Source organism: Plectropomus leopardus, chromosome 1 (genome assembly GCF_008729295.1).
Source record: "Plectropomus leopardus isolate mb chromosome 1, YSFRI_Pleo_2.0, whole genome shotgun sequence".
NCBI classification, from domain to species: Eukaryota; Metazoa; Chordata; class Actinopteri; order Perciformes; family Serranidae; genus Plectropomus; species Plectropomus leopardus.
In genome coordinates, this window is record NC_056463.1 from 184,702 (window position 1) to 206,531 (window position 21,830).

General features: G+C 38.2%; 1 protein-coding gene across 2 annotated transcripts; it reads left to right on the forward strand.

The window, feature by feature from the left end:
• Positions 1-313: 313 nt before the first annotated feature.
• LOC121945732 (1-phosphatidylinositol 4,5-bisphosphate phosphodiesterase delta-4-like) lies at positions 314-21,280 on the forward strand. Of its 2 annotated transcripts, XM_042490044.1 has the most exons (16): positions 314-571; positions 4,106-4,203; positions 4,445-4,603; positions 6,589-6,817; positions 7,861-7,990; positions 8,212-8,443; positions 10,202-10,403; positions 11,164-11,308; positions 12,046-12,198; positions 13,761-13,931; positions 16,311-16,467; positions 16,601-16,717; positions 18,144-18,322; positions 18,530-18,662; positions 19,829-19,978; positions 20,090-21,280. In XM_042490044.1, the coding sequence occupies exons 2-16, from the start codon at positions 4,185-4,187 to the stop codon at positions 20,179-20,181; spliced, it is 2,268 nt and encodes a 755-aa protein (XP_042345978.1). In that variant the 5' UTR covers positions 314-571; positions 4,106-4,184; the 3' UTR covers positions 20,182-21,280. The 2 variants fall into 2 exon arrangements, with proteins under 2 accessions (XP_042345978.1, XP_042345984.1); XM_042490050.1 differs by lacking the exons at positions 19,829-19,978; positions 20,090-21,280 and having other exon boundaries at positions 18,144-18,336; positions 18,530-18,617.
• Positions 21,281-21,830: the final 550 nt, after the last annotated feature.

A 21,830-nucleotide genomic window follows, 5' to 3' on the forward strand; every position in this document is an offset into this window, starting at 1 on the left:
CGCAAGAGTCACCCTGCAGAACAGCAACTATCACTCAGAGGATGAGGAAGAAAGACAGACAGAAAGAGGTGAAGCACGCTGAAAGGAATGACCCTCACCAGATGCAGCGAGTGAGGGGACTGCGGATGGTGGAATGAGGGAGTGGCAGGAAAGGAAGGAAGGCTGGTGGGGAGGGGGTGGGCAGAGGAGGAGGAGGAGGAGGAGGAAGAGGATGAGGAGGGGTAGGAGCAGAGCGTACCAGTGTGAGGCAGCAGCGACTAGGGAATCGGGTTTCTCAGACCTATAGCAGTGAGAGTGCTGAGAGAGGGGAGGAGAGAGGAGGCTGAGCCAGATTTCCCCTCGGACACTCCCATTCTTTTAAAGGTCCTGAGCTCAGCTAACAGTCCCTGGACTCTCCTTGATCCTGGATCTCAGTGACCAGTGACGTACACACCTCCCTGAACCTTATCTCGGGCCGGCCATCAAGGGTCCTACCCCTCAGTGTCTTGGGGCCCTTCCTGGGAGAGCTGTCTCCTACAGAGCACCTACATCTGGAGGTCTGACAATATCCCTGCTAAGATCTGCACTTTTGGTAAGCAAAACTCTTTTTCCCCTATCTAGGAGAAATGCAAGGTTGTATGACTCATTATCCTTCTTTCTTTAGCTGCAGTTGTATAGAGGCTGAAAGGATGCTTTTATGTCTCATATTTCTGCCTCTGGTTCTAATTTTCTGTGCACAAACCTCACTCCCTGCAGCTGTTTGGAGTTATATATGGATTTAATTGGACGAACTGTTTACTTGTTTGTCGAATTCTTCACATGTGCAGGAAAAAGGCAGTCAAGGGTAAACACCAGGACACAGATTTCAATGTACAGGCAAAATGGAACATTCCTACGATGGATAAAACTCATTTAAACTAAACTACAGCAGAAGCGCACAAGATAAAAGTATGAACATGTTTGGTTTTTATGAGAGTTTCCCAATTTCTGTCCTCTCAGATTAGTCATGTCTGTGTGTTTGTGTGTGTGGTCAGTGAACTCCCTGGAGAAGTGGCCATGTGTGACTCATCTGCATGCTTATGCATGGCCCCAAAAATAAAACATAACGTGACCTAATTGAAGCTTAAAAAGTCTGGATGTTAGGCACGAAGGAGGGTGTGTTGAACTTTCAACAGTAGAAAACTTGGATGGGAAATAGAAATGTCTTTGACGTGGCTCCGCAGTGAAAGTGCAACACATAAAAAGCGCACTTCAGTTAATGGAGCAAATAGCTGTGGAAAATAAGCCTGGCTTTCATGGTCAGTCTGTGTTTTTCCATATGAGCGTAATATTAAATCGTGAAGCAACTGTGAAAGCATTCCTAACATCACGTCAGTCATACTGTGGTGAGAACTCTATGTCTCTGTCTAACTTTCTCCTGAAGGGGGGCTGGCACACATTTGGTTGTGAAACAAGTAGAACCCAAGTCTAGATCTTGTTGTTTCAGGAGACAATGGAAGGAAAGGATATCTGTCAGACAGGAACACAAATATAAAGACTTAAAAAAAAAACCCTTTCCTTTCTGGAAGTGTTTGATCCACGTTTATCTGTGAACAGCAGAGATAGCAGGAATTTAACAGTTTTCACTGATAAGCACAAAGTCTGCGGTACATTTGTCTCGTTCTGTTTAAGTGTCTGCTTTTATTGAGACACATTGTGAGGATACATAAAAGGTCTCAAAACACTAAGAAACAAATGTATAATTTCAGGCTATAGAAAAAGCTAGACTTGGGTTGACCTGTCTATTAAAGCAATGGTCTTGTATAACTCAGTATATACAGAGTAGCAGTGGTGGATTCAAGCTTTCCAGCACGTAGGGCAACCTCAGCACGATCTCGTCCCAACTCATCATATACTGCCTCTTTATCTGTGGACCTACATGTCAAAATTTGACACACTAAATAAAATAAATACATTAATTAATTAATATTAATAATAGTAGTAGTAATAACCAAAAAGAAATTGACACACTAAGTACCTTTCCACATTAGTTTTTGACGTTTAGGGACTGCGTGTCAGTTTCTGCTTGTTACATGCATTGTGTCTTTTCAAACTATGCGTCCATTTTTACAGGATATGTACAGTTTCTCCTCGTTGTAAAATGCATTGTTTTTAGGTTATTTCCTTAAGTTTATGAAACAAAAGACTGTGGTTAGGTTTGGCTTAAAATAAGTTTGGCTATAACTCATATTATATATGTCATTACTGTAGCCTGCAACACATACTAGCATACTACATTGTTAATAAAAATAACTCCATTGACTTTTGGTATATAGACTTTGGTGGATTCTTTAGATGGAATGACGAAAAGGTAATGGACAGGCTTTCTTGTTGTTTCCTGTTTGAAATGCTGAGTAGAAAACCAGGGACCGTCCAACTAGCAGCCCGTTTGTCCAGTCAGGATCATTCCAAGATAAAGTACGTCACCAGGGGGAGGCAGCCAGTCTTTTAAAAAAGGAGGGAAAACGTTAGTGGTCAATTAAGTAGAGCAACACATGCTCTAGTGTCCTTGTCAGACCTGCAGGAAATGCGCCGTTAGAAGTGATATATATGTTTACAAGTCCAAAAATCTTTCGCCATGCTAGCAGCCCTGTGTGCTAAATGCTAGCACCATAATGCTAACATGCTCGCAATAGCAATGCTAATGTTAAGCAGGTATCATGTTCACCAGGTTAACCATCTTAGTTTACTGTTTTATTAGGCTAACATTTGCTAATTAGCACTAGCTGAGGCAGATTGGAATGTCATTTGTTCTGCAGTTATTTGGTCAGAACCAAAGTATTAACAGTTTTGACCAGATGATGAAAAGTAAAGTGAATCACCAAAGTTGTTACAATTCATCCTGAGGTGAGTGTTTGAGCCAAATTAATGGCAATCCATCCAAAAGTTTTTGAGACATTTTGGTCCAACCACAAATGTAGCCCTATTGTAGTGCAAGATGAAAAGTCATAGGGTCAACAAAGTCATTATGGTGCATCCTCAGGGAACCATGAATGTCTGCATTAGACTTCATGGCAAACATGTCAGTCGTGGAAATATATAGACCAGTGTGGTGGACCGATTGAACAACAACAGTTTGTCACACCAACATTGTCTTACCTTTGGGCCAAGCCACCAGCATAGTTAGAAAATGATACCTATACTACAGTTTTGTATGATACATAAATTCTCAGGAGAATAATTTTAAGATTTGCAAATTATTAATTTAAAGTGATCACGTAGTCACATGTAGTAAAATCAAACTTTAAAAAAAACCCAATATTTCTCCTGATTTCTATCACATGAGGCTAAGGTGAGTACAGGCTGCTGAGTGTGTCTGGTTTCTCTGAGTCAGCACAAAGGCTGCAGGAGCTGCCGTACACAAGCCTTTCAGTCTGCTCGCCCATAATGAGTAAAGATTGATGGTGTGAGTGGATCAAGATTTAAACGCTGACTCACCCTGAAAATACCTTGGCATTGAGTGCATCAAGTCAACCACACTCTCGCAGACTGTGTCGGTGTTCGGTCTCTTTCAGTTATCTTTTAAGAGAACTCTTTTTGGTTGCCCCAGTTTCATGTCACAGATGTCAGGTTTATCAGACCTTGAGCTGGTGGCGATTAAGTGTTTTGCTCAGAAGCATTCCAGCAGAGCAGTCAATTGCCAACTCAGGGAGTTTGAGCCCAGATCTCATAGTTTAATAACTAGGATTCCTGTCAGGATCCTATACTGTTCAGCAGATTGTAACTATGTGAGGCACAACAGAATGGCTGATTAAGGTGATGGATGGACATGTTTCGCATGAATCAGCAGGGAAGTCCTGAATGAGCAAAAAGTGAACTAGCAATGCCCTTCCTTAACAACTCAAATCAAGTTTCCCTATAGCAAGGTACTGAATAAACTACCCCAATGAATTTACTACAATAACAGGGAACTGGAGTTTTGTGTAACTATCAGTCTGAACCAGGCAGCTGCTAAAAGTGTTGCGCAAACTGTCTGTGTACATTTACAGATTAAAATTATATTGTGATTTCTTTTTCTGTTGAGGTAGTTCATGCATCAAATGAATGCACATAGAGGTTTTATGAAATGTATTTTGTTTGGAAACAGGGCAAAGCATCTGGAACAGTTTGCTGACATCTGCTTCTTCTTAGCACCACATTTTCATTGGCATGATTCAAGAATAGAAATGGATCCTGAAAGTTCACGTGAGTAAATATTATTCTAACAGAATGAGGATAGAGAAATTGTGAAGATTTTGCAATTTGTTTGAAAGTTTAAGGTCTAATAGAAGTTGAGCTTAATGTTAACGTCCATACATCCTTATTGAATCAGTAATGGCATAATCATTGAAGTAGTGAAATCCTCTCCCTGGCTTGCCAGTTTTGATGGTTTAGTATTTGAGGTAGGACATGATCATGACATTTGACTTTTTACATGACTCTGCAGGCATCCAAGATGACCCAGATGTCAAGGTGATGATGGCAGGGTCGACTCTGAGAAAAGTCAAGTCACGATCGTGGAAGAAGCAGCGGCATTTTCGCCTTCTGGAGGATGGCCTGACTATCTGGTACAAGTCAAGATGGGCTGGCAGAGGTCACTCCACTTGTGAGTACAGAAGTGTGTGTGCATCTTTACATGCTTGATTGTACTCATATATTAACTGTTGTTTTATTCATATGACCTCTTCAGTCAGTCGTTGAAAAATATAGCGCATTATACTGACTAATTGGTTCAAATACAGGCACAAGCACACAGAAAGTTTTCAAGCATGTAGATTAGCATGAATGGTACTGCATCACGTAATCTCAATTGGAAGTACACCTTTTAGGGCACCTAATTGTGTTTTTTCCACTGATGGGCACCATACAGAGCAGTTTGACACATTTTCTCTTCTTGAAGGGAACCCAAGAAGGCACTGCATCATATTATCTCCACTTAAGGGCTCTCTAAATCACACTTCATGATTTTTCACTGAAAGCACACTCCATGATGTTTTCTCCACTGGAGGGGAACCCAGAGAGTACTTCATTAGGGTTTCTCCACTGAAATGGCCCTGTGATGGCACTTCATCAGGTTGTCTTTACTTGAAGTGCACCCTTGAGGACACTTAATTGTGTTTTCTCCACTGAGGGGCACTATACAGACATATTCATCATATTTTCCTCTACTGGAAGGAAACCCTGGAGGGCACTGTATCATATTTTCTCTGTTTAAGGGCTCTGTAGATGGCCTTGAACAATGGCATGTTTGTTTGTTTGTTTTTTTCACTGAAAGGGCACTTTGTGTTTTCTCCACTAGAAGAACACCCTTAAAGGCACTCAATTGTGTTTTCTCCACTAGAAGGGCACCCTCAAGGGAACTGTACCATACCGTGTTTTAAGAGAACACTAGAGGATACTTCATCTTCATGTAGTGTTTTGGCACAGGGAGGATGGAAGTGGTTAAAGAACGTTGTTTGGGCCAGTGACAGGTTGAACATGATGCTAGGCAACTAACTGAAGACCTCAGTTAGCTGCTTAGCATCATCTTCAACCTGAGGCCCTGAACAGGGCCGTATGCAAGGTTTTAGAAACACTGAGGTCCAAAAACCAAGCTTGCTATGGGGGTTCATCAGGGCATGATCTCTTGAGATTTTTCTAAATTCGCTGATCTAAATACGTGCATTTTAAGACATTTGGAGAGCAAAAAATGGACAACATCTTGGGGTGCTCCACCAGAAAAAAAATTGAAATAAAAAAAAAAGAAATCCTGCATTTCTACACCACCTACACTAGTCTGGATTGATTAGATTGAGGGTGTAGAGAACAGCATAATTATTGGATGGACCCTGTATGAGGAAATGATAGAATAATCATAATAATCAGTGCTGGACTTTTCTATCAGCCCCCCAATTAAAGGGCCCAAACTATGATTGATCTACTTTGATGGTTAGATATGAAAAATAATGAATACTCTTTCTGTTCTTACTCATTGTTCCCTAAAATAATGTACCAAAGGCCCCTAAAGCTCCTTTTTAAAAAGGGAACTGCATACTTCTAAAATATAGAGGTCCTGCCCTTGGGGACCTCAGTGATAGGTACGGCCATGGCCTGAGCACGTTTCTGAGATGCTCTCAGGACCAGCTAATCTTATTCAAAGCACCGCACATTCCAGTCGGAAAAAATGTTAGCGCTTGATGGTCTGCAGGAAGCACAGTCTTAATGGCTCTCTCCTGATCATCTTTGTCAAAGCGTGTGTCAGAGATAAGAATTTCATTAGGGTAGGAGGCATCACTGGTTTTGGTGGTTGTGTTGGTTTTTGCAGTTCAGCTTTTGTGCTGATTAAAAACATAGTGTTAGTTTAAGATGTGTCGACTGCCTTTTTTTTTTTACTTCTGAAAAAGCCAGGTTAACTGTTCCACAATATCTCCAGTCGTGATGCTGATCTGAGAGGCTGCAGGTTCCAGCTACATATTTACCATACAGAAATGAAGGTGTTATCCCCAAGCCCCAAGTTCACTTCATATCAATTGGTTGTACATATCAAAATTCATGGCAAAAGTATTTATCAGCCCAAACAGCTTCATTATCCAGTTTCTTTGTCCTTGCCAGTCTCGATTACTGAGGTGGAGGCAGTGCGTGAGGGCCACCAGTCGGAGGTCCTGCTGAGCATTGCTGAGGAGTTCCACGCTGACCTCTGCTTCACTTTGGTGTTTCACGGTCGCCAAGGCAACCTGGACCTTGTGGCTGAGTCACCAGAAGAAGCTCAGGCCTGGATCCAGGGAGTGCGTAAGCTGATTCGAAAGGCTCAAACAATGGATGAGAAGGAGAGGCTGGACCAGTATCCTTTTACTGTAGACGCTTACTGTTTGGTATTTTATGAAAAACACAGACTCAAACTGTCTTCTTTGAACAAAACTGAAAGTAGTCTTGCTAAAAGTGTGATCTCCCCCAAAGAGTGTCATATTATAGGCTAATAATATAAAGTGGTGATAGATTGGAGATACGGGCGTAGAAAGCACTGAAAATGTTGGTGGGACAAGCTAACGGGAGGGTGTGGGTGCCCTCCTCCACAACATTTTTATCAGAGTACATTTCCTGTGTTCTAAAACTACAGGTGCTTTGATACTTTCATCTGGCTACACTAGCGGGAGAAAAAGTATGGGTATATTTTAATTTCATCTAGGGGAAGTGGATGGTCCAAGATCACATATTTGAAGACATTAAGACTAAAAGTACTAAGAAATTAATTTGATGACTAATGAAAACCATCTTTAATAATAATGCCTCATTGTTTGTTTCAACTTCATGCTTGCTTGCAATTGCAGTTTCTGTTAAATGGATTTCTTTAATGTTATCAAATCAATAAGTGAAGTGGAGAGGGCAACTGCTGTCAAAGTGTCTAATGCATTCTCCAATAAACTACATTCATCCTCTAATCATATCTACCACTATAAAGAATCAGCAGCACCTGAGGCTGATGTCTCAAAGCTAGATTATGTTGTTAGCCAGTTATCTGGGTGGTTTTGTTTAAACTTTACATCATAGACTGTAATGGAAGGAGCCACCATAACTTCACCTATTGGTTTATGGTATTTTGGTATTGTGTTTATCGCCATCATGGATTTCTGGAGCCAGAAGGGACCATATTGGACATGAGGGTGGCGATGACCCTATGACTAGCTAGAAAAAAAACAACTAAAAACAGAAATAATACAAAACCATTGAAGTTTGCTCTACCCATGAGATTATATGAACAGTGAATTATACTAATAGAGCTCTCCAACTGATTGTAACATTTTTAAATGGAGAAATCAAGTTTTTACATTTGAATTGTTATTCCACAACACTTGTTCGCTGGCGTTGTCCTCAACGTCTTGTCAGGTGGGTCTTGGACTGGTTCCAGAAAGCGGACAAAAACAAGGACGGAAAGATGAACTTCAAAGAGGTGCGGAAACTGCTGAAGATGATGAACGTGGACATGAATGAGGAGCATGCTTTGCATCTTTTCACGGTGAGCTTTTGAACTGCTTTGGATATTGTTGCATCTTGGTGTAAATTGTAAGAATTTAGTTTAATTAACTTTGAATGTGAGATTTATTAAATTACATTTCAGAGCTCTTCTCACACTCCATTTGATGTGACACATTAGCTACAATGTTATAGTACAGCATTTAAATAGATAATAAACATTGCAACAAATACATAACTAAAGCTCTTCTTTTATTTCCACAGATGGCTGATAAATACGAGAGTGGCTCTTTGGAAATCGAGCAGTTTGTCCATTTCTATAAGATGCTGACTCAGAGGGATGAAGTGTGGAAGGTGTTCCAGGATTACTCCGGAGATGGAGAGAAGTTAATGTTAGAGGAGCTGGAGAACTTCCTGAGTGTTGAGCAGCATGAGGGAGAGAAGAGTTCCCAGCATGCCCAGGAGCTGATTGATCGCTACGAACCATCTGAGTCAGGTAAAGATGTCTGACTGACAGCAGCAGTGGTGGAATGTAGCCAAGTACATTAACTCAAATTATGTACTAAACTATTTTACTTGAGTATTAATCCATTATTAATCCAATGCCAATTGAAATTTTCTCAGTACTTTTCTAATTTATACTTACTTTACACATTAGTATATAGACACACAATATTTCAGTGTCTACAGCAGATCAGAAAAGGTAGATATTAGCAATGTAAAATGTTTTTTTATAATCCAAAATGCTTAAGGTGATGTATTTGTTAGAGTTTTGTATATTTTAAGGTTCCACATTTTTATCAGATTAACATTATTGTTTTTATGCAAGATGTGTTTTCAAGTGTTAGATTTTAGTGTTTGAACTGATTAAAAGAGCACTGGATTCAAGGAAATGTGGCAAATTAGAAGGACATATGTGATATCAGTGCATAATGACACACAAAAAAAAGACTTTTTGTTTGTGAATATTGTCACAAACTGGAGATAAAAGCATCTGCACACTGAAATCTTGTATTCACAGCTTTGGGTCTCATGACTATATTTTTAGAAAAAAAAGAGTCATATGAGCATCTCTTTGAGCCTGAGTACAGGCAGCATACCAAGGCCACCAAAGATTAGTGTCACCAATTCAGTGTCTGACCAAATGTCTCCCCTTCTCTTCTTGACCTATGATGTTAACGTTCAGCCAGAAAAGTGTTTTTGCAGAACATTATGTGACAATGAAGTTGATCTTTGACCTTTTAGATACACGGTAAAATGTTGTTACTTCATAATTTTATCCTTTTTGAAATTTGTGTGAAATTTTCTCATGATTAGCAAAAGAATTCCTGAGTTAGGGCCAAAAAATAGGTTTTATGAGGTCACGTTGATCTTGACCTTTAAACGTAAACCACCAAATTCAAAACAGTTCATCCTTGATTCAAGTGGATGTTTGAAGAAATGCCGTCAAGGTGTTCCTGAGATGTTGCATTCATGAGAATGACACAGATGCAAGGTCAGAGTGACCTTGACCTTTGGCCTTTAAAATCTAATCTGTTCATTTTTGACTCTAAGTGGAAGTTTGTTCCAAATTTGAAAAAATCCCATCCCTGTGATATTGTGTTCATGAGAAGGAGACAGATGGGGTCACAATGACCTTTACCTTTGGCGACCAAAGTCTTATCAGTACATTCTCTAGTCCAAGTGCAAATTTTTGCCAAATTTGAGGAAATTATCTCAAGGCTTTTTTGAGATATAGTGTTCATGTGCATTAGGTGGATGCAAGGTCACTGTGACCTTGACCTTTGAACACCAAATTCTAATCAGTTTATTGCTGAGTCCAAGTGGACGTTTATGCCAAATTTGAAAAACTCCCCTCAAGGTGTTCTTGAAATATTGCGTTCACAAGATTGAGACACACAAGTACACAGTTACCTCGACCGTTGGCCACTACAATTTAATTAGTTCACCCTTAAGTCCAAGGTGACGTTTGTCCAAATTCCCCGACGTTTGTCCAAATTCCCCTCAAAGCGTTTTTAAGAGGACAACATGAAAACATAATGCCGTCTACAATTTAATATCCATAGCAAATTTTTATAGCAATTCACCTGCAATTTGCAATACTAATAACAAGTCATTTGAGTGTGTAGATGCTTGTGTTTCAGTCAGCTTGTACTTTTATTCCAGCAACTTGGTTAAGACATATACCATGTGACCTTCACTGCCTCGTGAACTGTGAATACTGAGGTCTTATCGTATCATATCCTCTGTTCAGCAAAGAAACAAGGCGCCATGTCGTTAGATGGCTTCCAGATCTACCTGTGCTCACAGGAGGGATCCATATTTAAATCTGAACATCTGGATCTTCATCAGGACATGAGCCAGCCGCTCAGCCACTACTTCATCTCCTCCTCACACAACACCTACCTGCTGGAGGACCAGCTGCGAGGACAGAGCAGCCTGGAGGCCTACATCCAGTGAGGGCTACTGCACACAACACATGCAGCTCTGTCTATGCTTAACCCTTTGAAACCTGTAGTGACATCGCTTTTCTTATGCTGCTGTCAGATGCCTTCACAAGTATTTAAACTTTTGAAACCTGAGCACATTGGCACAATTTCTTCCAAAAACATGGGGGAAAAAAGGTAATGTGCAACTTGGTAAGAAATGTTACACAAATTCATAGATTTAGAAAACTATTTTTAAAAAGCTAGATAAATATCTGTATAGTAAGACTAGTAAGAGAAAAAAGCTAGGGAAAAACTATTTTCATAACTGATATAATTATGTATTTAAAATTCTGTTACAAAATTATTACATTTTTTTCCTTTCTCAGATCATTTTCTTTTGTTTTTTGTTATGTTTTGTTTTTTCTAAACTAATTTTCAGGTCATTTTCTTGTACTCTTTTTTGAATTTATTTTTTGCCAATTTTTTAGTTATTTCTTCTTTTGTTGCCCTTTGTCTTTTTCCCATCAAGCCAATTTGCCCAAGTTTAAAAGGGTTGATACCTGCTTTAACTGAAACAGAGGTTAGATAATCACACAAAAGCATACCGAAGGAAATTTAATGTACGTCTCAGAGATGAGCGAGTTGACTTTTTTTAACTTTTATTTTGATTTCCTTATACGGACAGGCAAAGTCATAGATAAAAATGGTGTATTCATAGATTGAAATGTATCATATACTTTTAACTGAAACACGATGTGTGTGTGTGTGTGTGTGTGTGTGTGTGTAGGGCCCTGAAGAGAGGCTGCCGTTGTGTAGAGGTGGACTGCTGGGACGGCAGTGATGGGGAACCCGTCGTGTATCACGGTCACACTTTGACTTCCAAGATTCTTTTTAGAGACGTCGTCTCAACGCTGAAGGAATATGCCTTCAAGGTGAGCAGCGCTGGTTAAACAGTTAATTCACCCAGATAATACACACACACACAAAAGTTCACCACTTACTCCTAGCATTATTCAGCAATTATTCTGGTCAGGTTTTCATTAAATTCAAAATGAACATTTTCTTGCAACACCTTTCTGTGAACAGTTTGAATTGGAACATTTGAAATATTTTCTATAAAAACTCTGGATTCTCCAGAATAACGAGGAAAACATTGTGAAACAAGATGTTGCTGTTGATATTCTTTACTGCCATGACCACCACAAATAAAATCCAAATGAAAGGAAAGTTTTGGCTTCTTATGACTAACAGCAATCTAAAAAAAATGTTTTTCTGTTCTGGGCAAACCAACCCTTTAGAGCAGTTAGAAGTCCCACTCACAAGAGTATCTGAGTGCCCAGAAAAGTGCAAAGCACACAAAGAGCAGTTGGTAAACCTCCCTGCCCCTGGAATTATGTACCCCCGCTGACTGACCTACATGGAAAACAACCAGGAAACTTCTCACATGTCTCTACTTCTTTATTGGTGCCACTAAAACTTTCCTACTCAACTTTAGGGAAGATGTGATGAACTGTTCTGGAGAATTGTGGAAACTCAACCTCATTGAAAAGTCAATACAACACTTTTACCACTGCGTTTTTTAGGAGCTGATATAATTATAGCATAAGTAAGACAGAAAACAGATGAGCTTTTAAAGCCAGAATTATGTCCTCTCTTTCTTGTTTGATAGGTATCGGACTTCCCAGTCATCCTGTCGATTGAGAATCACTGTGGTGTGGAGCAGCAGACAGTCATGGCTCAGCACCTCAGCCAAATCTTAGGTGACACACTACTGACCACCCTGCTGGATGGCCAGGTCCCTCAACAGCTTCCCTCTCCACAGGTGTGCATCTGGGTTTTCTTATATTTGGCCAGATATGCACTTAATAGGGCAATACACCCTGGCATTCTTTTTTGTGTTCTTTGTCAACCTTTTGTAAAACTTTTACAAAGAAACATGATTGTGAACTATCAGATGGATTGTCATAGCCTTTTATAGAAACGCTCCTAGTCCCCAGAGGATGAACCATTTGGACTTTGGTGATCCCCTTATCTCCATCTTTAGTATCACCATCTTTACATTTAAAATTTGAGATGTTTGGACCACAATTGGTTGGAGTGCCATTAAAAAAATAGTCGAGACATTGATGGTCCCCAGATAATGAAATGTGATTTTAACTTTGGTGACCTTGATTTTTCATATATCACCGTCATTGGGTCATAATTTCAGTTTGTCCAATACTTAGGTCTGTCACCAGATACCTGCAGAACATATGACATTCTCATTACCACAACTATAGGGCTTCCGTGTTTTGTGCTAACAGCAAACATTGAGTGAGGGTAGTTATTCGCACGTCATGTAGGTGTACAGCAATCAAAAAATGGCGTAAATGAGGAAAACGAAATAACACCTGGAGCACAGAAATTACACTATGGAATACGTATGAGGGTTACGGGGAGACATTGTTAAAGTGTAGCTTTTACATAGTGTTTGCATATCGCAGTTTTAGACTTAACACTTCAATTTTGGTGATTTTCTGTCTTAACTTAAACAGTTCTATTCATTTTGACCTGACGATCCAAGTAGGATCAAAACATTGTCTTCGATAAACTTGTGTGGCATGAAGTGTGCAGGTGTAATGTTTTTCCTCAACCAATCAATTAATCGATTAAAAGAAAATGATTAGAAAAGAGGTTTAGAGTCAATATAGATTATTTACAAATTATAACTCAAAACTAATAAATTTTGACATGAACTCAATAAGAGGGTTAATGCGTGTAAACGGTATATTGAACTTGGGAACTTATGATGACATAAATCTATTCCATTACAATTAGTGATACATTTATATCGGGATCTATCTGATACAAAGCGTCAGTAAACATTCTGCTTTGATTAACTTTTAGGAATGAAATGTTTTCAGACAGTCTGATCTAGGAAAACTTTGGCATCATTAGGAATTCAGAGACATTTTAAAGATTAATGGCTGGTGTGTGTCTAAACATCCATCTTACAATGATCATAAAAGCACAGCCATAGTATACTGTAACTTCCAAACTCTTTCCCATTAGAGCACTTAAGACAATCAATGCTAACTTGAAGTAATGGCACATAAATGCTGCGAGGAATTCCACTGAGGGTTTTGGCGATTAAGTAGTGGTTCTTTGCTGCATTTACTTAGGAAACAACAAAGTGCAGGAAGATGGACCAACTTTTTTTCTGGGTACTGAAGACAACAAGTCCTCAAGAAGTGTGACATCCCACATTCCAGCACTCATTCAGCACATTGTTTTTTTTTTATGGAACTGGATTGAACAGAAAAATACTACAAATGAGGTGGATCAGAGCCAGCATGAAGAAGAAGAGCTCTGACCCTTCTGTGCTTGTGTTGGTGTCTGTTATAGGAGCTGAAGGGGAAAATTCTGCTGAAAGCTAAAAAGATCAGTGATCCAGGAGACTCTCTGGATGAAACTCTGACAGATGAAGTTAGTGATGAGGAAGAGATGGCCAACGATGATGCTGGAAATCTGCCTACAGAGGAGCCACCCGCTGAGGGTTTGAACCACAATGCAAAGGTATAACAGCTTGATGCTTTAAGCTCAATCTGAAAGACACGAGATTCAACTACTTTTACTTTATTATAGTCCAGAGGGAAATATTGCACTTTTCACTTAAATACATTTATCTTAAGGCCTTAGTTACTAGTTACTTTACACATTAATATTTTTCATGAAAAGCTTACGAAATGTTTATAGAATATGATGTTTTATTATAAATTAACCCTTTGAAACCTGGAGTGACATCACTCTCCTTGTGCTGCTTTTAGATGTCTTTTATCAGTATTTAAACCTTTGTACCCTGAGCAAATTGGCATAATTTCTTTTAAAAAAAAAAGGAAAAAGGCAATGAGCAACTTGGGAAAAAAATGTTCAACAAATTAATAGATTTAGAGAATTATTTTTTAAAAAGCTAGAGAAATATGTATAGTGGAAAAAATAGAAAAAACAAATGCTAGGGAAAAAATATTTTTATAATTATTATGATTACATAATTGAAACTTATGTTACAAAATTATTAGATTTTTCAGGCACCTTTCCCAGGTCCCTTTCTTGTATTTTATTTTATTTTGCTAATTGCTTACTAATTTTTAGGTAATTTCTTATGTTTTTGAAAGAAATTCAACCAATTTGCCAAGGTTTCAAAGGGTTAAACTACCCAACAATTGACACAAGTACAGCTGAAACAATTAGTTGATTAAACAATTAGCTGATTGTCAAAAAAATTAATTGGCAACTGTTTTTGATAAATGCTTAAGCCATGTTCTACTTTTAGTCATATTTTGAGTAATTTAGAGGGTTTTTTCCCTCCTCAAATTGGGTACTTTACTTTAATACTTTAGGTACATGTTTCTGACTATACTTTTACTTAAGTACCAATTTTTAATGCAAGACTTTCACTGAACATATTAATGAGTATTTTTACAGTGTGGTTTTAGTCATTTTGCTGAAGTAGAAAATCAGAATACTTCCTCCACCACTGCCTGTAGACAGTGGAAGTGAGGACAGGACATGAAGACAGAATTATATCTAAAGTGACGGTGAATCAAGACAGAAGTGAACAGAACTTGATTGCTGAGAAAGACAGGAAACGGTGTGGGGACATAAGAGACAGTGAGGCGAGACTGGAGTAAAAGAAGAGAGATAGTGAAAAGAAACAGGAAACAGGGATATTAAAGATAAGACAGATATGGCAGAAAGAAGAAAGTTAGTGAAGTGAGAAAGAAAACAGCGTTCAGTGTGTGTCTCCTTAGCTGTGGGAAATAAACCAAACTCTGCATTTCATATTTATCAAGGCAGGTCAATCAAAAACACAGTATTTTCAAAGCTGTTCTCAAAATATGTGTTAATTTGTGATATGAAAGCATTTGTGATTTCAGTGGTTTAATTAAAAATGATAAGGGAGAGAGAGGAGGATGCTAATTATTTTACACACATTTATTGACTTTTTTCTTTAGAACTTTAGTTTTATTTAGCTTTTATCAACAATAATACAGTGTAAACATTTCCTTTCTCTTTTTCAGCTGTATGTAACATGTGTACATATTATATTTAAAAAATTACATAAACATAAAAAGAAACAACACATCCACTCCAAAGTGTAAATAGCCAAAATGGTTACTTGGAAAAAAAAGATCAAAATAATATAATAGTGCTGAATATCTACAAATATATGCAATAATTGCTTATTTTGAGTGGCAAAAAGTGAAGACAGCACTTGAATATTTCTGTAGCTGAGTAATGAAACAAGCTTCCTGTTTACAGTAGTTGCTGTCCTGCAGGTATATTAGAATGTAAAAGTACTTTATACTGTATGCATCAGTCGCATGTGTGTGGTTTCTAAAAGAAGTGATGCTTTGTTGGAGGGAGCAGGTTACTGAAGAAATAATCTGAGGCTCACGAGGGTAGAAATTTAATTGCATTTTATCATTCATAAAAACATGAACATTTAGTATGCCTGTAGTTGCCGTTTGGTTACAGTATGATTATTTTCTGCCAATTTCGTGTAAATTACCAAAGCAATAAAGAACAGCTCTCACATATTTCTTCCAAACTTCTAATAATGGGGAAAATAAATAAAGTAAATTTATTTTAGTCTTGTTACTTGCAACTTTTTTTCATTATTAATTTGGGACAAATACATTTGTAATTATTAGTTTATGTTTATGTTTCCAGAAGAATTTCCAACTTTTTTCCTGCACTAATTTAATACAACTTTGATCTGTTGTGGACAAACTTTTTCCACAAGAAAATGATGCAATTCAATTTCATCAGTAAACAAATTATGGGGTAGTTATGTAATCACTGGCCTCTTATTTACAGAGTTACCTTCAAACTGTATGTTATTAATGTTGGAAGGGATTTAAATTAATTTTTTTCTTTTCTCCTCTTTTGCAGAAATCAAAGTCCAAACTGTCCAAGGAGTTGTCAGACTTGGTGGTTTACTGCAAAAGCGTGCACTTCCATGGCTTTGAGCATGCTCGCTCACACGCCAAATGCGATGAGATGTCGTCTTTCTCTGAGTCTAAGGCCAAGAAGCTTGCTAAGGACGCAGGTACCATGGACATGAAGGGACGGGTATTTTGAAAAAGAATGGAGAACAGTTAAATCTTATGTCATATTCCTCAGATAAAATAATATGGCTGCTTTATGACTATAAAATGTTTTACATGTTATACTCTGTCCAGGGACAGATTTTGTGCAGTACAACACACGGCAGCTGAGCAGGATTTATCCCAGTGGTCTCAGGACGGACTCCTCCAACTACAACCCGCAGGAGATGTGGAACCTGGGCTGCCAGATAGGTGAGAGTACGGCCGCCCTCTGCTGGTTTAACCAAACTCTGCATTTAAACACACTGCTGTCTCCTGTTGCCAGTCTTATTACCACAGTGTCCTAACGTCTTTAGCTGGTCCAACACTGCAGCATGGGGCTGACATGCTGACTGCATGTAATATCGCAATGAATGCATGAAGACAAGTTGATGCTAAGGACCCAGGGCATGGGTATAGACAGGGTTAGTGCTGTCAATCCAGTCATTTGGCAGTGTAATTTGCCATATATGAATAGCACTTCTGACATATAACTCCAACATAAAATAATGCTGTTGCTGCTCAATGAAAACCTTTAACCTTGAACCTTTTTTCTCGCCAATGCAAGGGTCTGAACAGCAAAGAAACCACAAATGAAGGTGTGCTGCATTTTTGATATGGTTGATAGTTTCAAACATAGACTGAATGTAAAGATGGATGACTCATCTCCACCTACCGCAATGATGCAAAAATGAAATCAAAATATCCCAGATACAGCTGCTGCCATCTTGTGCTGGTGATGTTATTTGGAGCCAGAATGTGCGCAGTAACATGTCCAAGGTGTTGGAGGTCCTACCCATACACCCATCCGACCAATCATGAGCAGAATCATTGATCACAACGCAATGATTGGCACACACAGCTGTCAATCATGACATCAATCCTTTTTTTGAAGCATTATATAACTAAGACCAAACTTTTAGAAAAACAAACACTTGGACATACAGCAGTGTGATCAGAAATACCCAAGATAACAGAAACCATCTTTGGGAAAAATGTATTTGGCGCAACCCCCCAGAGGTCCTATCTAAGCCCCCAATGTCCTAAATCTTAGAAATTGCCTCAAATCCTAGAAATGTCCCAGAGTCCGAGAAATGTCCTTAAATCCTAGAAACACCCTAAAATCTAAGAATTGTCCTAAAACCTTAGAAACGTCCTTAAATACCCAAAATGTTTTAAAGTCACAGAAATATCCTAAAATCCTCCTAAAACAGAAATGTCCTAAAATCCTAAAAATACCATTGTATGGTATGCAGCTTCTATCACTCGCAATCTGAATATGGAAATGACAAGAAACAACAGTGTGATGCATGTAAATATACTGTCTCTTTTATGCTCGTGTACTGAGGTGTCACTTTCTTTGTGCGTGTCCTTACTGCCACCCCCACCCCCTCCTGCAGGGAGGTCAGGGTTAGACGCAGAGCACCAGCCCAGCAGCTGGAGGACTTTAACAGGACAGATGCTTCCTGTCACAAGTCACAAGGGCTCAAACTGACGCCGTCTGTTCTTGATAAAAGTCTTGTGCTGGACTTATCACATGACAGATAACTGAGTCTGGAAAATCATGTGATACAGCCAGCCACAGTTAAAAACAAAAAAATCCTAGTTAATTTCATTATTCTCCCTCTTTTTCCCAAAGTGGCTCTGAACTTCCAGACAGCAGGTCTGGAGATGGATCTGAATGATGGTCTGTTCAGGCAGAACAGCTGCTGCGGCTACGTCCTCAAGCCGGACTTCATGAGAGACAGCAACACTGAGTTCAGTCCAGAGAAACCTGAGGAGCGGCAGGACTATAAACCACTCCGCTTATCCATACAGGTTCAGAACTGCATGTAAATTGAATTTGCTTATGGTTTCAATGGCCAGCTGCTGTCAGTGTGTCAATGGAAGGCGTGGCGTTGCAGAATATGTCAGAAAAACATAGAATAACAATAAAATAAGAGAAGTTGTGTAATGTGTTCTTCTGTGCTGTACACTGCAGTGGTGTGTATTTCCTTTATGCAAATATGTGTGTGTGTTTATCAGGTGATCAGTGGGCAGCAGCTCCCAAAGGTGAATCAGAAAGAGGGCTCTATTGTAGACCCCCTGGTAAGAGTGGAGATCTACGGAGTCCCACAGGACCATGCCAAGGAAGAGACCAGTCACATTAACAACAATGGTAGCATGTTCACTTTTACTAAATGCAAATAGTGCATGTATTGCACAATTCACAGTACCATCTCTGCAAGCTTTCTGGTTTAAAATGACACTGCAACAGCCGTGGATAGCAAAATGTCTCGTGCTGCTCTGCTTATATTTAAAGCACTTGATACATTTGAACATTCAATACTTTCAAAGAAACATTCCTCTATTGGTTTTGATTCCACCAGTTGCTGTGCTTTTTAAATGACCTCTTTAATAGATTGCAATGTGTAAAAATGGGTGATATGGGCCCATACAATTTTTTACTATACTATTTTTTTCTCTTAGAATGCAACTTATACGTGGAATAATCTGCAAAAGTCCGTAAACTTGGACACTCTGCCACCATTACTGCCGTTTAACCCTTTGAAACCTGAGCAAGTTGGCTTGATTTCTTTTAAAACCATGGGGCAGGGAGTGACAGAAAGGGCCCAGGAATTACCGAAAAATCAGTAAAAAATTAGAAGAAATTTGCCTGAAAATAAGAGAAAAAAGCAAAAAAACAAACAAACAAGATCACCCCCAAGAAAATGACCCCAAGGAAGTGCTAAAAATGAAAACAAACTGAACACTTTTTTTTGTTTTTATTCCTGTAGCATTATTTTAAATATATAATTTAGAGACTTATACTGATAAATAGTCTTCAGCTTCCTGGGCATTCTTTTTTTTTTTTTTAAATTACATCTAATAATCACTCTTACCTAATTTCATTTCTTTTTACCTTTTATTTGGATTTTCCAGTTTGCATTTCTTTCCAAGTTGCTTGCTAAGTTTTTTCTTTGAGTTTTTGAAAGAAATCAAACCTATTTTCTAAGATTTTAGTTTTTTTCAGTTTTCCTCTCATTTTAGTGGACTGTAAATGCCTTGAAGTACAAATCTGGACCATGGCATGTTTATTATCCTGTATTTTGAGTTTTAGCCATTACATATTGTTATTTGTTAATACATTTTTATTTCTATTTTGCATATTGGTTATCTATTTGTTTGAATTTATATTAGGTTTGCTTGATGATTGTTTATGTTTTTGTTTATACTCAGCTTAATTAAAAATGACTAAATTAAAAAGAAAAAAAAAGATGACCTGAAATAGAAAGTCATGTCACAGTTGGTGATACTCAACCTTTTACTGCCCTCTACCTGCAGGATTTAACCCAGTGTGGAATGAAACTTTGAATTTTGTCATCCACGCCCCTGAGCTGGCCCTGGTTCGCTTTGTGGTGGAGGACTACGATAAGGCTTCCAGAAACGATTTTGTTGGACAGTTTACTCTCCCGTTTGAGTGCATCCAAGCAGGTGAGCAGAGATTAAATCATGTGCTGTGTCAAATTCCAGAGGCGGGATTTACTCATCACATCTCCGTTTGAGCTCTAATTCCAGTTCTTGTCGATGTGTGTCCCTCTCCAGGATATCGTCACATACACCTGCTCTCTAAAGACGGAACGGCCATCCCTCCCTCCTCCCTCTTTGTCAACGTCAGCATCACAGAGTTCACATGAAGACGTCCAATCTGATGCCAGAGGTGGTCAGACGTTTCCAGATGAAGGATTTCAACTGCATGCACCAATAATCAGCAGGGTGGTGGAAAATTTATCAAGAACAAATTCCACTGACTTAAAATAACAAACAGCAGAAATAGGTTCTTTGTTTCTCAGCGTTATTCACTCAAACAAGGATGTTTGATTTTTGTAACAGATGACTCTTCAAATAACTGAATCATTTTGATGGATTAACTATTAAATAGGGTTTAAATTCACTAAAAAATATGACAGAAAGAAACAGGGACCATTTAGTCGTATAACAAAAGTTTAAAGGAAAAGATCTGCTTGTATTTATGTTATGTCATATTGAGTGATATTCTCAATTCAACTTTTTATGGAAATATTTCCTGCAAGCTTTTTAATTGTTATTGTCTTTGAATGAAAGATCATGAAGGATTGCTGCATGTCTGGAATGTCTTCTATATGCAGAAGTAACAGAGCCTGAAATAACTGAAAGAGTGATAATAGAATGTTAAAAAATGGCAAAATACCAGTATTGTACATCTACTATTATTAGGTACTTTGCATCATGTTGGTTATAAGAAGTGCCTGCTTGAGTTATTTCTACTTACCAATGTATAAATTCCAAATGGATATGTTGTGTATAATGTAAATGTATGTATATATAGGCCTGTAAATACATGCAATACATTTTCAAACTGGTGCAACATGCAGTCAACATTTTTGACTTGTACATTTATTCATTTCATATATTGCAGTTCATCACACATGCCTTTCAGTCCACATTCTCTCACCTAAGTATGTGTACCAATGTGTATCATGAGCCTTTTACTACACATTACTATCCAGTGGTTCAGTTTAATAACATTTTCAGCACATAAAAAAAAACATTTATTTTAATTTATCACAAACATTCAACAGAGACATAGCTGGAGATTTGTAGTTTTCACTGGATGGGAATGGTATTAAAAAATCATTTGATTAAAAGTGACTTAAGACAAATGCAGTGGAGTAAAAAGTACAATGATTACCTCTGAAGTTAAGTGGAGCAGAAGAATCAAGTTGAATAAAGTGGAAATATGCAAGTACAAGTACCTCATATTTTCACATAAAATTAAAATTGGACATTTTTCGACCAGGACCTCTCTCTTTTGAACCCTGAGCTAATTGGTTTTTGTTTCTTTTGGAATTGTGGTTAAAAAAAAAAACGCTAAGAAATGTCTTGCAAGTTTAAAGGAATTAACAGATTTAGAAAATAATCTTTAAAAAGCTAGAGGAAAATATCCGGAAAACGTTGTTTATTATCATCATTATCATTATTACGTATTTCCTTGTTAGCTTTAATGTTTTACTTTTTTTTTTTTGCTTTTTAAATAAACTAATTTTCTTGTACTTTTTTACTAATTTCTTGCTATTTTGGGATCATTTTCTCTGCTCATTGCCTTACTCCCATGTATTTGAAAGAATGCGCTGCAGCCGGCGATACAGGCTGCAGTGCATGTTTGTTCTGTCAATTAACATCCTCTAAATGTGCTTATTCTTGCCACTGACAGGCTAAGACTGTAATTTTCTGAGAACTTAATGGAAAGGTTCCTACTGTGATAGAACTTTATTTGTTATAGAGTAAGATCCTTTTTGTTTAACAG